General features: G+C 54.6%; 1 protein-coding gene across 2 annotated transcripts; it reads right to left on the bottom strand.

Annotated features, from left to right (window-relative positions):
- Positions 1-5,286: 5,286 nt before the first annotated feature.
- Positions 5,287-14,117, bottom strand: CRYBB3 (crystallin beta B3). Of its 2 annotated transcripts, none has more exons than XM_061385181.1 (6): positions 11,885-14,117; positions 10,464-10,558; positions 8,986-9,104; positions 7,680-7,812; positions 6,768-6,910; positions 5,287-5,597 (listed from the first exon to the last, which is right to left on the bottom strand). In XM_061385181.1, the coding sequence occupies exons 2-6, from the start codon at positions 10,536-10,538 to the stop codon at positions 5,432-5,434; spliced, it is 636 nt and encodes a 211-aa protein (XP_061241165.1). In that variant the 5' UTR covers positions 10,539-10,558; positions 11,885-14,117; the 3' UTR covers positions 5,287-5,431. The 2 variants fall into 2 exon arrangements, with proteins under 2 accessions (XP_061241165.1, XP_061241167.1); XM_061385183.1 differs by having other exon boundaries at positions 10,464-10,552.
- Positions 14,118-14,182: the final 65 nt, after the last annotated feature.

Raw genomic sequence — 14,182 nt, 5'->3', positions numbered from 1 at the left:
TTAATTTCTGCTGTAAAGTGATTCAGTTATACATGTTATATATTTTCTTTTTTAAAATATTCTTTTCCATTATGGTCAACACAGGCCATGGATTACAGCTCTGTGCTAACAGCAGGGCCTTGTTGTTTATCCGTTCTACAGATAAAAGCTGCTGCTGCTGCTGCTAAGTCACTTCAGTCATGTCTGACTCTGTGCGACCCCGTAGATGGCAGCCCACCAGGCTCCCCCATCCCTGGGATTCTCCAGGCAAGAACACTGGAGTGGTTGCCATTTCCTTCTCCAAAGCATGAAAGTGAAAAGTGAAAGTGAAGTCGCTCAGTCGCGTCCGACCCTCAGCGACCCCATGGACTGCAGCCCACCAGGCTCCTCCATCCATGGGATTTTCCAGGCAAGAGTACTGGAGTGGGGTGCCATCGCCTTCTCCAACAGATAAAAGCATACATCTGCTAACCCCAACCTCCCACTCCAGCCCTCCCTCAACCCCTGCCCCCTCGGCAACTACAAGGCTGTTTTCTGTGTCCACAAGAATGTTTCGTAGACAGATTTTCTTGTGTCATTCATAGAGTCCACATGTATGTGATACCATATAGTATTTGTCTGTCTTCTTTTTGAAGAACTCCAGTTAGTTCCAGTTGCACTCATGCTGCTGCAAATAGCACTATCTCATTCTTTTTATGGCTAAGTGGACTGGAAGAAACACAAGCTGGAATCAAGATTGCCGGGAGAAATATCAATGACCTCAGATATGCAGATGACACCACCCTTATGGCAGAAAGTGAAGAGGAACTAAAGAGCCTCTTGATGAAAGTGAAAGTGCAGAGTGAAAAAGTTGGCTTAAAGCTCAACATTCAGAAAACGAAGATCATGGCATCCGGTTCCACCACTTCATGGCAAATAGATGGGGAAACAGTGGAAACAGTGTCAGACTTTATTTTTCTGGGCTCCAAAATCACTGCAGATGTTGACTGCAGCCATGAAATTAAAAGACGCTTACTCCTTGGAAGGAAAGTTGTGACCAACCTAGATACCATATTCAAGAGCAGAGACATTACTTTGCCAACAAAGGTTCGTCTAGTCAAGGCTATGGTTTTTCCTGTGGTCATGTATGGATGTGAGAGTTGGACTGTGAAGAAGGCTGAGTGCCGAAGAATTGATGCTTTTGAACTGTGGTGTTGGAGAAGACTCTTGAGAGTCCCTTGGACTGCAAGGAGATCCAACCAGTCCATTCTGAAGGAGATCAGCCCTGGGATTTCTTTGGAAGGAATGATGCTAAAGCTGAAACTCCAGTACTTTGGTCACCTCATGCGAAGAGTAGACTCATTGGAAAAGACTCTGATGCTGCGAGGGATTGGGGGCAAGAGGAGAAGGGGACGACAGAGGATGAGATGGCTGGATGGCATCACTGACTCGATGGACGTGAGTCTCAGTGAACTCTGGGAGTTGGTGATGGACAGGGAGGCCTGGCGTGCTGTGATTCATGGGGTTGCAAAGAGTCGGACACGACTGAGCGACTGATCTGATCTGAGCATTCCATTGGACATATGCACCTCCTCTATCCATTCATCTGTCGATGGACATTTAGGTTGGTTCCGTGCCTTGACTATTCATAGTGCTGCTGTGGGCACTGGGGCGCATGCATCTTTCTGAATTACAGTTTTGTCTGGATTTATGCCCAGGAGTGGGATTGCTAGATCATATGACAACTCTATTTTTAGTTAAATCACCTTTTTGTTGCTACAAAGGGGAGAGGAACTGGTGTCCCCAAACACAGTTTGATCCTTAGATATAAAAGGAACCAAAGCCAGAAGGAGCCTCAGAGGCCACCTACGTCAAGAGAACTCGTCCCCTCGTTCAGCACCAACACTCCCTTCTCATGACAATTATTTTGTGACAGTCCATTCATCTCTTTAAATAAAATTGAAACTATAACTCACATATGTACATAACTTTCAGAATGAATTAATAATAAGATGCCCTAAGTATAAAGGACTAAATAAAAGGAAATGTAATAACATGTACTTCAATAGAAATAGATTTGGACACAGCTATACAAGAATGATATAAACAAAGAGTTAGGTATTTGTGCTGCTTACAATGGACAAGTTTGGATAGGACTGTAATAGAAAACTGATTGTGTGTGTGACAATTTCATATGCCCAGGAAGAATCTTTTTGAACATAATACAACCAGACATGCGAATTGGCCCAGTGGTGATTTATTGGTGATGCAAACTCTGCAGGCAACATCACCGCGGGCCCTGTGATTTTTCCAAAATGGGGAGGAATGCTTGGTCAGGTTCCCACCGGGGTATTTACACACCAGTTCCTGTTAGCTGTTGGATGAGGGCTGCTCCGAGTAGGTGTTAATTCCCTAGAATTCCAGCTGCCCCTGGGCACACAGGCATGCATAGGCTGGCAGCTGGAAGTGGCGCTCACACACCACCACTGCAAGTTCTAGCAGGTATGGAGATCCACACACCATCCAGGGGTGTGGGGCAGATAAATGACATCCAGGGAAAAAACTGGCAGCAGGAAGTGGCAGGAGGACCCTAGAGAACCTGGCTTGGGGAGTGCCTTCGTTGAGGCTCGCTCCTGGTGCACCTGCAGAAGAAGGATGCCTGCACAGCCTGCTGCCCAGCTCCCGGGAATCCCTGGGCTACCGTCCAGTCCTGTCTCCATAAGTCCTGCTCACTCCCAGGTCCCGTTCTCCCCATGAAGTCTTGGCACAGCTTGGATTCCCCGAGCTTGGCCGCGGAGCCTTGTTGCCTTCTTCTCTTGCTTGCGCTGCCATCCTTAGGATGAACCCGTCACTGAGTCACCGAGATGCCTCTCTGAATCGTACAACCACAGAGCCCGTCTCTAGGCTCATCATTTTTAAAGATGCGAAGGAGGAGGGGGAATCCTTTTGGAGCCCATAGTTTATCTACTATTCTCATCCCTCTCTGCAGATTAAACTTATGCAGGTACTCAGAGCAACCTAGACAGATAGTGTTATTAAGTGCGTGTTACAGACGAGGTGACGGAGGTGACGGAGAGGTTAAGTGACTTGCCCACAGGCACACAGTAGATGATGGAGCCTCAGAAGGAACTAAGTGATGTGGATCCAAGGCCCATGTGGGTCACCGTGCCGCTAACCGCTAGTCTACGAGGTCTCTCAATTAAGCAAATGATTTCCTGGTTCTGAACCTTGACCTTTCCTCACTGAGGGATGCTCTTGTTTTGCTGTCCCGTTCAGGCCCTGCCCCTGCACTGACTGGAATTTGAGTGTAGGTTGGAATTAAGAGCAGCCTTTGGGGGTTATGCAGCCTGGGGTCAAATCCCAGCACTGCAGCTCGCTGGGCTGTGTGACCTCAGCAGTCAGCTGTCCCTCTCTGGGCCTTTAAGAGGCTTGAACCAAAGTAAAAAGTCCATTTGAGGGGGCTTCCCTGGTCGCTCGGTGGTAAAGAATCAGCCTGCCAATGTAGAAGACCTGGGTTCAATCCCTAGTTCAGGAAGATGGCCCATGCCGCGGAGCAACTAAGCCCGTGTGCCCAAACGACTGAGCCCACACGCCACTGCTGCTGTCGCCCGAGCGCCCTAGAGCCTGTGCTCTGCAACGCGAGGAGCCACACGACGAGAAGCCCACGCGCTGCAACACGAGAGCAACCCCCACTGTCGACAGCTAGAGAGAAGCCCACGTGGCAGCGAAGACCCAGCACAGCCAAAAATCAATCAATAAAATTTATTTTATTTATCTTTTAAAAAAATAATTCTAGGTTACTTTTCTGCCGTGCATTTCTGTCAACAGGCAGGCTGGAAGAACTGAACAAATTGCCGTTTTTCATGTCTTCCTGGGCCCCACGGGCCTCCCCTGCACCAGCTGCCTCTGCCATGGGGAGGCTGGGGATGGCGGAGGGGCTCTGGGTGCCACAGGGCAGCAAAGTCGGGGGGACTTCTGGAGGTGGGAGGGGTGGGGACTGGTCCCCGGGAAGCCAGCTGGCACCTGTCCAGCCAGACAGTCCCTCCTCTTCCCACGGAGGGAGGTCAGAGGAGACTCATTCGGGTACCCGGCTCTGCCTGGCAACCCTCTTGGGCTGGATGAAGCCACTGAGGCTCAGAGCGGTGATGGTCAGGAGTCGGGGGTGGGGTGGGGGCTCAGCCGTCAAACCAAGGCTGCAGAAGGGCAGGGGGTGGCCACTGAGCATGGAAGAGTGAGGGTCAGGGCACCATGTCATCTCAGCTCACCCTGATCTCTGCAGGAGCCTCCCAACCCGTCCCCCTGTTCCCCTGTCTGTGTTCTGGGCCCCAGCCAGAGTGGTCCTGTTAAAGGCAGACCGCTCAAACTCGCCTTGTTCAAACTCTCCATGGCTCCCACCTCCTGGAGAAGAGTCAGAGTTTGCCAGGGTCGGTAGAGCCCTATAGGTGACCTTAACTCCCTCTCTGACCCCTCCCAATTTCTCAGGTAACACATTCCAGACCCACTGGCCTCCCACTGCTGTGTCTCCAACACTCAGCTGCAAAGCCTGTTCTCCTTCCATCTGGAATGTTCCCCTAGCTCACTTAGGTCTGAGCTCAAATGTCACCGCCTCAGAGTGGAGTTCTCTGACCACCACCCCATCACCCTGCATCCTTGAATCCAGCTTTCTTGTCCTTAACCTTGGCCACCTCCTGATGTTATGGTCAAACTTGTTCACTTATGTTCGGGCTCTCTCATAGAAGGTGAGCTCCGTGAGGGCGGGGCTTTTGTTCAGTTGTCTGCTGTGACCTCAGGCCTTGAACAGGGCCTGGCATTTGTCAAATACGTTAAAGAAAACAGAGACAGACAGAGAGATGGAGGGGGGATGATGGACAGGTGGATGGGCAAGGAGAAGGATGGATGGATTAATGGGTGAGAGGGTGGCCGCAAGGGTGGATGTATGGATAGATGGATGGAAGGAGGGGTGGATGGATGAATGGATGAATGAATAGCGGATGGAAGGATGGAGGGAAGGAAGAACTGCAGGAACGAAAAGAAAGATGAGTGGGTAGAAGGAAGGATGGATAAACCAACAGACAGAAGAAAACATAGAAATACGGAAGGAAGACTAGACGGATGGATGGATGGACAGACTGCCAGATGGAGACACGGGCGGACAGACACACGATCAGGGCTCGCCTGATGAGAACCGGGGGCTTGGAGTGGGAGCACAGCTCCCAGCCGTCCCTTGCTTGGGGCGCTCAGAACCTTTAGCCGCAGCCTCCCTCGCCCTGCCCCTCCCCGGCTCCACCCCGGAGCCCGCCCCCTCATGCAGTGACGCGGAGGAGCATGGCAGGTGGGGGGCCGGCCCCAGGCTTTATTGAGCAGATTCGGGGGAAGGGTGGCCCGGCAGGCCCTCACCCCGGCCCTGGAGCCTCCTCTTCTTGCCTTTGCTGCCCCCTGGGGCGGGCGTGGGCCACTGGGGCCTGGGCGCCCTTCAGCTGCTGAGGAACACGCCTCGCTTGTGCCACTTCTGGTCGCGGATGCGGCGCACGGACTGCAGCTGCGGCTGGTTCGCGTCCCACTCGTTCCAGTGGCGGTACTCGCCCCGCTCGAACACGTACTGGCGCCCGCGGTAGCCCGGGAACTCGTAGCCAACCCACCTGCAGGGAGGCGAGGTCGGCGTGAGAAGCCTCCGGGCTCTCGCCTCCCAGCCAGACCCAGTCTTTGAAAACCAGCCCCTGAGCCTGCTCTCCACCTGCCCGAATCCTTCCTTGGCTTCCCAGTGCCCTGGGGATGAATTCAAACTCCTAGCCCTGCTCACAAATGAGACTCTAGCCTTACCTCTCATTCCTCCTTCATACCCCACACTCCAGCCTGTCTCAGCCTCTCCCTGAACCCGCATATCTCTAAGCCTTTACACCTGCTGTTCCTTCTGCCTGGAATGCTGTTCCTTGCTTCATCCTCATTTCATCACCTCTTTCATAGCAACATTTACATATCAATTTGGACATCTCCTCCTCAAGAAAGCCCTTCCTGATTGCTCCAGGCTAAACCAGGTACCTCATCAGGACACCCAGAGCCCCTGCATGTCCCCCATCACAGTTGTGATCACTACAAATTGTGAATAGCTGTTTCCTTGTCTGTTTCCCTATTAAACTGTGAAATTACCAAGGGATGAATTATGGGAGTTATGTAGTTCTTATTGCCCCCGTACCCTACACACAGCAAATGCTCAGTGAAAAGTTGTTGAATACAGTATTATCAGGTAGAGGTGGCACCTCTCAAGGCCCAACCCCAGGTTACAAGCCCATAAGTGAGGTGTAGTTGCCTAGACAAAGGGAGAGCGACCCTAAGATTGCATTAACAGAGATATTAAGCCTCGAAGGAGGGAGGAGAAGAGCCTGTTCTCCTGTGTACCACTCGGGCCACCCCTACATACGTGCTGGGTCTCCTGGTGAGAAGGACAAAGACTGTGAAAAGGGAAAAACAAATGTGAACTCCAAGGTCTAGGGGAGTTCAGAAAAGGAGTGAAGACTGATGCAGACAAGTTAGGGGGTGCAGATTTCACTTGGTTAAAAAAAACAAACTGTCTCTAAGTCGAGGCTTCCTGGAAATCCAATGGTATAGGTATGCAAGCAGGTGGACATTCAAATCATGGGGGCTTTGAGCAAGGCTGGTGTAGGGGCCCTGACTCGAATGAAGGGCCTCCAGACCTGGGGGGAGCGGGAAACGCCAGTTAGGTAGGAAACTGTGAACAGAGATTCCGTTTGGAGCCTGAGGCATGGGAACTGGAGGACAGGGCAGGGCAAGGGTGGGGCCGGGTCCCTTACGTCCCGTTGATGGCCCGGACACTCGCCACACGGTCCTGGAAGCCATGAGCCCAGAGGCTGGGCACGTCATCGTCCACTATCTCCATCTTGCGGCCGCCGAAAGCTGGGTTCTCAAAGAGATGCAGTTTGTGATCCGGGCCATCCTGGGGGCAAGACCACGGGATGAACCGGCTACTCCCATGTCCAGGACAGAGGGCCCAGGAGGCTTCAGCAAAGGCTCAAGGCACCGCAGAGTAATGCCCACCCCCAGAGCTGGTCTCCTTAGGACTTCCAGAGCCAGAGAGCCGTGAAACCGAGAGTGGGGGCTTTCAGGTCTGGTTAAACCTTGTCATTTAGCAGATAGGGACACTGAAGCACAAAGAAGGTGGCAGGAGACCAGAATCACTCATGTAGAAACATTCCCGCTTTATGAAAGCAGATTCTGAGTCGGTCTACCTGGCCTTTCTCCTCCCATCCCCCCTCCAAGGAGCATCAGTCATTGTGAGAAGGAGGAAGGGTGGGCCTAGCCGCTGGCCTGAGTCAGCAGGTGGGGGGGAAGACCCACCAGGCACCGGGTCTCTTTCAGGTGTTGGAGAAACACAGGGGAAAGACTTGAGCTGATTTGCAGTTACTTTCTGAAGCTATTTACCGGGTTGTATGGGTTCCACTGGACCACGTGGCTCCCGATTTTAATGAGGCTACAGAGGAACATGCCAGTGACCTGCTGGCTAATGCAAGACATGAATCCGGCCTCCTGACCCGCAGCCCAGCGCCCATTCGGTAGCCCACGTCTTGTCCCCCCAAAACCACTCAGATCAGAAATAACGAGGGCTCTCCCTGGGCCAGGGCCTGCCAGCCGAGCCCTTGGCTGAGCTCGTGAAAGGGGCCTGCCAGGAGCGCCTGGCGTGTCCGGCTCCCAGGGGCTGAACTCACAATGTGCAGGGGCCGGAGGGACAGGAGGCTGTCGCTGTGGTGACTGTTGGACCAGGCATCCCAGCGAGGGTAGTCCCCCTTCTCCAGCACGTACTGCTCCCCGCGGAAGGCCCTGCGTTCAAACGCCAGCCACCTGCAGGAGGAAGGAGGGCTGGGTCACTCATCTCTGCTGCCCTGGGGGTGGGGAGGACCCACGTCTAGGGAGGGGGGTGGTGCCCGATAGCTGCTGACCTTTGACACTGCCCCTTTCCTCCGACCCTAGTCCTGGTATTGAGGGAGGTACTAGAACTTACCAGGAGCTGAGACTCTGAGCCAGAAAACCAGCCTGGGAAAGGGTATTGAAATCGGTTTTAGGTGCAACCTCTGTATAGGCTGCTCAGAAACGTTTTCAGCACAAGGGCTGGCACACAGTAAGGAGTCCGTCGACAACTCCTCCTTTTTCTCCTTCGCTTATTCCTCCCCCTCCTCCTCTAATTCCTCTATTAGATTGTTATTCTTATTATTACAATTATATTGTTGTTTAGTATATCTCTCCGTCCATTTTCACAAAAACTCAGAAGTGCATACGCCTATTATCCCCATTTGACAGATGAGAAAACAGAGGCCCAGAGGGTGAAGCACCTCACCCAAGTGGTTAGTACCACAGCCTGGACTTTCTATCTGAATACTTCGGGGTCCAGCTGGGAACTCCTGCTTACTGGGTGGATGTGGACAGAGCAGTCAACCACTTTGGCCTCAGTTTCCTTATCTGTCAAGTGGGCAGTCGTAAGAATTTAGGGATATTGTTGCTATTGTTTAGTTACTAAGTTGTGCCTGACTCTTTGCGACCCTATAGACTGTAGCCTGCCAGGCTCCTCTGTCCATGGGATTTCCCAGGAAGAATAATAGTTGCCATTTCCTTCTCCAGGGGATCTTCCCAACCCAGGGATCGAACCTGAGTCTCCTGCATTGGCAGGCAGAGTCTTTACCACTGAGCCATTCCAGGATATCAAGCACGTTAGAATTTAGATGTTATCATCGTTATTAAAGTCATAAGTATTAGACCCCACTAGCTGGGCACTGAGCCAGGCGCGTGGGCTCTTCTGTTCTCTCTGCACAGTGCTCTGCTACTGACCCCAGAGATGGAGAGCTGGAAGGAGTCCAAGAGAATCACTGTTCAATGCTCCTATTTACAGGTGGGAAGACTGAGGCCAGATATGGGGAAGGAGTTGTCTAAGGCCCCACAGCAGATTGAGAGCTTTTTCCTGGCCCTCCCGACTCCCAGGGGGCTCAGGGTTGGGAGGAGGGCTGAGGGTCCGGTACTCACGGGCCCGACTCCACCTGGATGGAACCCACTTTCTCAAGCAGGCTTTCCGTCAGGTTGGGGCACTCGGCTGTGAGCTCGCACCGCTTGCCCTGGAAGTTCTCCATTTCGTACACGATCACCTAGAAACACAGCCTCCTCAGCATCGCATCGGGGCCAGGCTCCCAACCCCAGCCCGTGTCCTGCCCCGGAGGGCCTTGGAGGCAGGTACCACCCCTGCTCCATCAGCTCTGCCTGGAACCAGCCTGAAGCCAGCAGCACCGCGGGCTTGCCCTGCCCCCTGGTGGCCACAGAGGGCAACACCTCCAGGAACCCCATTAATCCAGGGGACGGCAAGCTGGGTGTCTGGCCAGAAACAGGGCAGAACTTGGTAAAGCGAAATGTCCAAAATGACCGGAGGGAGGACTCTAGGGAAATGAAGTTGCTGTGGTCAGAAGGGGCTGTGGGCCCCCTTCTACGCTTTTCGAGAGAAGCCGAAATCTGTCATTGCCTTAATGTGAGATGTCTCCGTTTTGAAAGTCCTGGGCAGCACAAATAAAACTCCAGTTTGCACTAGCTAAACTTCACCTGCCCCTGTGCCCACAAGGAAGGCGCTGCCAAGGCAGGGGTGGGTTTTGCCTCCTTCACCCTCTTAGAAGCACTAACTGTCTCTGTAGCGGGTCCCTGGGGAACATCGGCTCCGGTCCTTTTACACAGGGTCAAGGGGGCGCTCAGAAAGGGTCCTGGGCTGCACAGCAGGTTAAGTGGGGGTACTGGATTCAGTAAGCCCACCGGCGCTTCTCTCATAAGCACTGCTGTGGCTGGGGGAAAGCCCACAGATGCCAAAAGGAGCCAGGAAGGGCTGGCAGTGATGCCCCCTTCTCCGGTGGGAGGATAGCTGGGGGTCCACAGGGCAAGGCTGATTCACCCACGAATCAGGCACAGAGCCAGGCAAGCCTCCGTGCTGCTCTTGCCCTCCCGGTGCCCCCCCCCCGTCTGGTCAATGACCCCACTTATTTCCTTAGTCAATCCATCCTGGGACCCCACAGGGGCTTTAAATTAAAGCCCCCGGGATAGCTTAGAAAGGGCGGAGAGACCCCACAAACACCAGCTCTTGGATTTCTCCGTTTGCTGGCCATGGTAATAGCACCGGAGTTTGACCTCCCTGAGAAGTGTGGGTGTCGTCCCCAGGTTAAAGGTGGAGCTGCTGAGGTCCAGGGAGGCCCAGGGACTGGACTGAGCTAAGGCAGGGGGGTCAGCGCCGTGTCTCCTGAAAGCCCCGTCGACACTGGCAGCGTGGGTGTGACCAGGTCCCCCGTGCAGACGAGGACACAGAAGAGGCAAGAGTGGGCAGAGAAGGGAGATGCCCTCTTGCTCCTGGCTGGCAGGAAGGGCTGCTGCTGCTTTCTGGAGAGAGGCTGCCTGGCCGGGAGGCTGGCCCCGAGGACCACAGGCAGCCCTGGGCCCAGGGCCCCCCGGGACCCCTCCCCTGACGCCCGTACCTTGTAGCTGCCCCCAAGGCCGCCATGGCTCTTGCCGGCTGCAGCCTGCTCCGGTGTGCTGTGCTGCTCTGCCATCTCCGCGGGAACCCCTGTGGCTTCAATCAAAGTGAACGGTCACCAGGTGTGCCTGGGGGGGAACCCATGTGCCTGGAGTCGAGGATAAGCGGCAGAACTCGGCCGCCTCTGAGACATGGGATGTGGTCGGTGCTCACAACCAACCTTCAGTCATTTAGCAAACATCCCACCGAGCATCTGCTGTGCCTGGGACAGTCAGGGGGAGGCGGATACCCATTTTACAGGCGGAAATCCCTAGGGCCAGGGAGGCGGGGCTGGGATGGTGCTCCAAAGCCCGTGCCCTTCCCCCTCCCCCGGAGCTTTGGGGGGACACTACACCTCCAGACTCTGCTCAGGGGTGGGGGGCGGGCCTCGGGGAGCCTCCTCTGCTAGGATCACTCCCACTTCTGCCCCCAGGCAGTAGGCTTCCATTCACCAATTCCTTCGTTTGCCAAAGAGCCCAAGAGAACTGAGTCGGTCCCTTGCCCTGGGCTGGGTGATTGAGAGGAACAGGAGACCAGGGACTAGTGGGAAACAGATGGACAGATGTCTAGAGAAAGCAAGATGCTGGAGAGCAGGCCCTGGGACACCCGGTCAGCTTGTTTTCATCGCATGTGCGTTTACAGAGCACTCACTGTATAGCAGCCACTTAAAGAGACACAGACAGACAGACGGCACCCCTTCATCCCTAGGGATGGTGCCACACCCCGCTGGACCTGAATTCTTATGTGGAAGGGTCTGCCTGATGCCAAACACCCAGACACACAGGACTGTTCTCCTGTTTATAAACACACCCATGAGTGCACACACACACACACACACACACACACTCCCGTGGTTACTGTACGTGGTCAATTTCCACCTGGTGCACAAAAACAGCCCCCAGCTTCTCTCTCTGGGACACACACATGCCCATTTCAGATGCCCCCCACCAAGGACCAGAAGGCACCACAGCCACACGCTACATTCCTGGGAGCGGGCGGGCTGCATGGCCCTTATACTCAGGACACAGGCCCAGCAATGCTGTCTGCTTCCCTGTGTCCAGCCTCATCAGAAAGCGGGCCCTGGAAATGGGGCCAGGTCAGAGAGGTCTCTCAGCAGAGGTGCCAGCCCCCCACTTTATCCACTCCCCTTCCTCAGTGGTGCTCAGTCTCTGCAGGCCCGTGCCCTAAGCTCACACCCCAGGGCTCGACCCTGCCCACCCCGTCAGACACCAGCTGGCTCGGGGGCCGTCCTGAGTCCTCCCTCCGGCTCCGGCCCTCACGTGGATCCCCGGCTGGTGCAGGGGGGCCGGCCATGCACGCCCCCTCCCCTGGAGGCCGCCCAGGTCTGGCCGGCCTCCCTGTCCCCGCACCCCCGGAGTGCACCTGTTGCCGTCGCCGTGAGGAGAGAGGGGGCCGGCGCCGTCTGCAGACTCAGTCTGCTGCCACCGGGACTGCCCTATTTATGGGTGCTTTCTGACAGCCCAGCACATCCCGGCTTGCTGAGGCAGCGCCCTGTCCACCCGATTCCGTGCGCGCCACTTCACCTCAATAGCAGGCCCGGGGAGGCCCCCGTGCTGTGTCCTCAGCCGTGGTCTCTGATGACTTCCTGGGGGCAGGTGGACCGTGTCAGCCTCCCAGGGAGCCCCGCAGCACCAAGCTCTCAGTGCCCTCAACTTCCTTGTTCTGGCTTCTCAGTGCCAGCATCTTCTTTTTGGGGTGCGTGACACCCTCAGAATGGCTCCAGTTCTTAAAGCGCCAAGCCCTAGAATTTCTCAATTTTCCCGTGCCATGGGGCCTAAAATTTAAGTCCGATCACCCTGAACATCCCCTCCAAGGTGGGTGTAAATCTGTCCACACATTCCCACAAGACATGGTAACAGACCCAACAATGATGCCTTTTCTTCATACAGAAGGCATCTACGGACGACAGTGATCATGTACGGGAGACCTACTATGTGCAAGGCGCTGGGCCAGCTTCGTGAGCGTGTTCAGTCCTCATGCAGCCCCCTGGAGGGGAGGAATTGTGATCGCCACTCTATAGAGGGGAAGACAGTTCAGAGAGGTGAAGTCACTTACCCAGGGTCACACAGCAGACAGGAGGCGGAGGGGCTGGCCTGCTCCAGGGTCCAGCTCTCAGCCTCAATAGGGATAAAGACGATCATGACAGTCACTTTATTTATGACCAAAAAATTAGATCCATGCATTTTGTGTGCGTGTAACAAAGTATAATTTCACCTGTGACAGCTACAGAATTTCCTCAGTTTTCAAAAGTTTGCCTCAAGCCACTTTGCTTTTATGAAAGACCTACATTAGTACCCATTTTCTCTAACAGAAGGAAATCTAGAGGACTTTTGCTTTTATGAAAAAAGGTGAAAAGCAACAGTTGCATTCAGCCTTTATAACGAGCCATTATAGAAGCAGGGTGAGCCCCAAGCAGCGACTGGCGCCACCAAGTGTCTTCCGTAGGAATTACACGCAGCATCACAGCGTCAGGCCGCCATGGCTTTGAACCCTGTCTGCGAGTGTCTGCTCTTTATCTCCATTTCTTTTGTGCATCTGTGAGCAGGTTGTGTCCACAGGTAACCACTGTTTCAATGTATGCCATTGCAGCTTAACAAAGACTTCAGAGGACCGCTCTACTCTAAGATAGAAGAGAGGAACTTGTATTCAGTGGTTACTGAAGCAATAAATGACGGGCAAAGGAGTGAATTGTTAAGCTGAGGGTTTTCTTTAGCTGTTGCTTGGTTTTGGCTAAAACCCTCAAGTCAGCATAAACCCCAGCATCCCCAGAGAGGTGGGTGACAGCGGGGCTCTGGAACCCGGTGGATCTGTGTGACCTTGGGGGAGTGAATGAAGGTCACAGCCACAGTCTCCTCATCTGCCAGTGGAGAAGCTTCTCTCTCCTCGAGCCACGGGAACAAAACAGGGCAGCCTCACTTTCTTAATCACTGAGGATCCTGCCCACTGCTGACAGTTCAGCCCGAGGGGCTGCTTCCTTCTGGTGCTCATGGAGAGCAGAGCCGGTCTCAGCCCCTTAACCTGAGATGCAGCCGGCACCCGCCGGGGACATCAGGGGGCAAGAGGTGGGGATGGCCCAGCAGGCCTGATTCCCCCTGACCACCCCCCTGCCATCAGCTCCTTTAGGGTCCTGAAGACCCAGATGCCCAGATCTCGCATGCCACACGTCTTTAACCTAGAGTTCTCGGTCTTGGTGCTGTTGCTGAGCGGGGCTGGATTATTCTTTGACGGGGCAGGAGGGCTGTCCTGGGCAGTGGGGGTTGTTGATCAGCATCCCTGGCCTCCTCTCGCTACATGCCAGGAGCACGCCCTTCCCTCCTTGCGATGATTTAAAAGACACCCCCTGTCATCTTGCCAGATGTGCAGACGGGCTGAGTCCACCCGGGGCCACTGCTTTTAACTTCTGCCAGCTCATGTCACTCTCACCACCTCTATTCTGGGGGAGCGTGGGGGTCCAGAGATACCCCACAGCCAGGAGGAAGCAGAGTTGGGGATTTAAGCCCATGCTGAGTGGAGATCCGGCTCTGTCTCCATCGGGCCCCCGTTCCCAGGACCCCTGCTGCGCTCTCCCGCAGCCGGGCCCCCCAGACTGGCCCCCCTCAGCGCGGTGGAGGGACTGACTCAGCTGGGGACAGGCATGCATGCGTGGGGGAGTCCATTCAT

The sequence above is a fragment of the Bos javanicus genome, chromosome 17, assembly GCF_032452875.1.
Source record: "Bos javanicus breed banteng chromosome 17, ARS-OSU_banteng_1.0, whole genome shotgun sequence".
In the NCBI taxonomy this organism is placed as follows: domain Eukaryota; kingdom Metazoa; phylum Chordata; class Mammalia; order Artiodactyla; family Bovidae; genus Bos; species Bos javanicus.
Note: the sequence above shows the minus strand (reverse complement) of the source record. Positions and strands in the feature narration are given on the sequence as shown.

Coding starts and splice junctions, on each gene's coding strand:
- CRYBB3 (XM_061385181.1), bottom strand. CDS start 10,538: ATGGCAGAGCAGCACAGCACACCGGAGCAGGCTGCAGCCGGCAAGAGC. Junction 9,105..10,463: donor GCCTTGGGGGCAGCTACAAG/GTACGGGCGTCA, acceptor CTGTGTTTCTAG/GTGATCGTGTACGAAATGGA. Junction 5,598..6,767: donor GTCCGGGCCATCAACGGGAC/GTAAGGGACCCG, acceptor GCCTCCCTGCAG/GTGGGTTGGCTACGAGTTCC.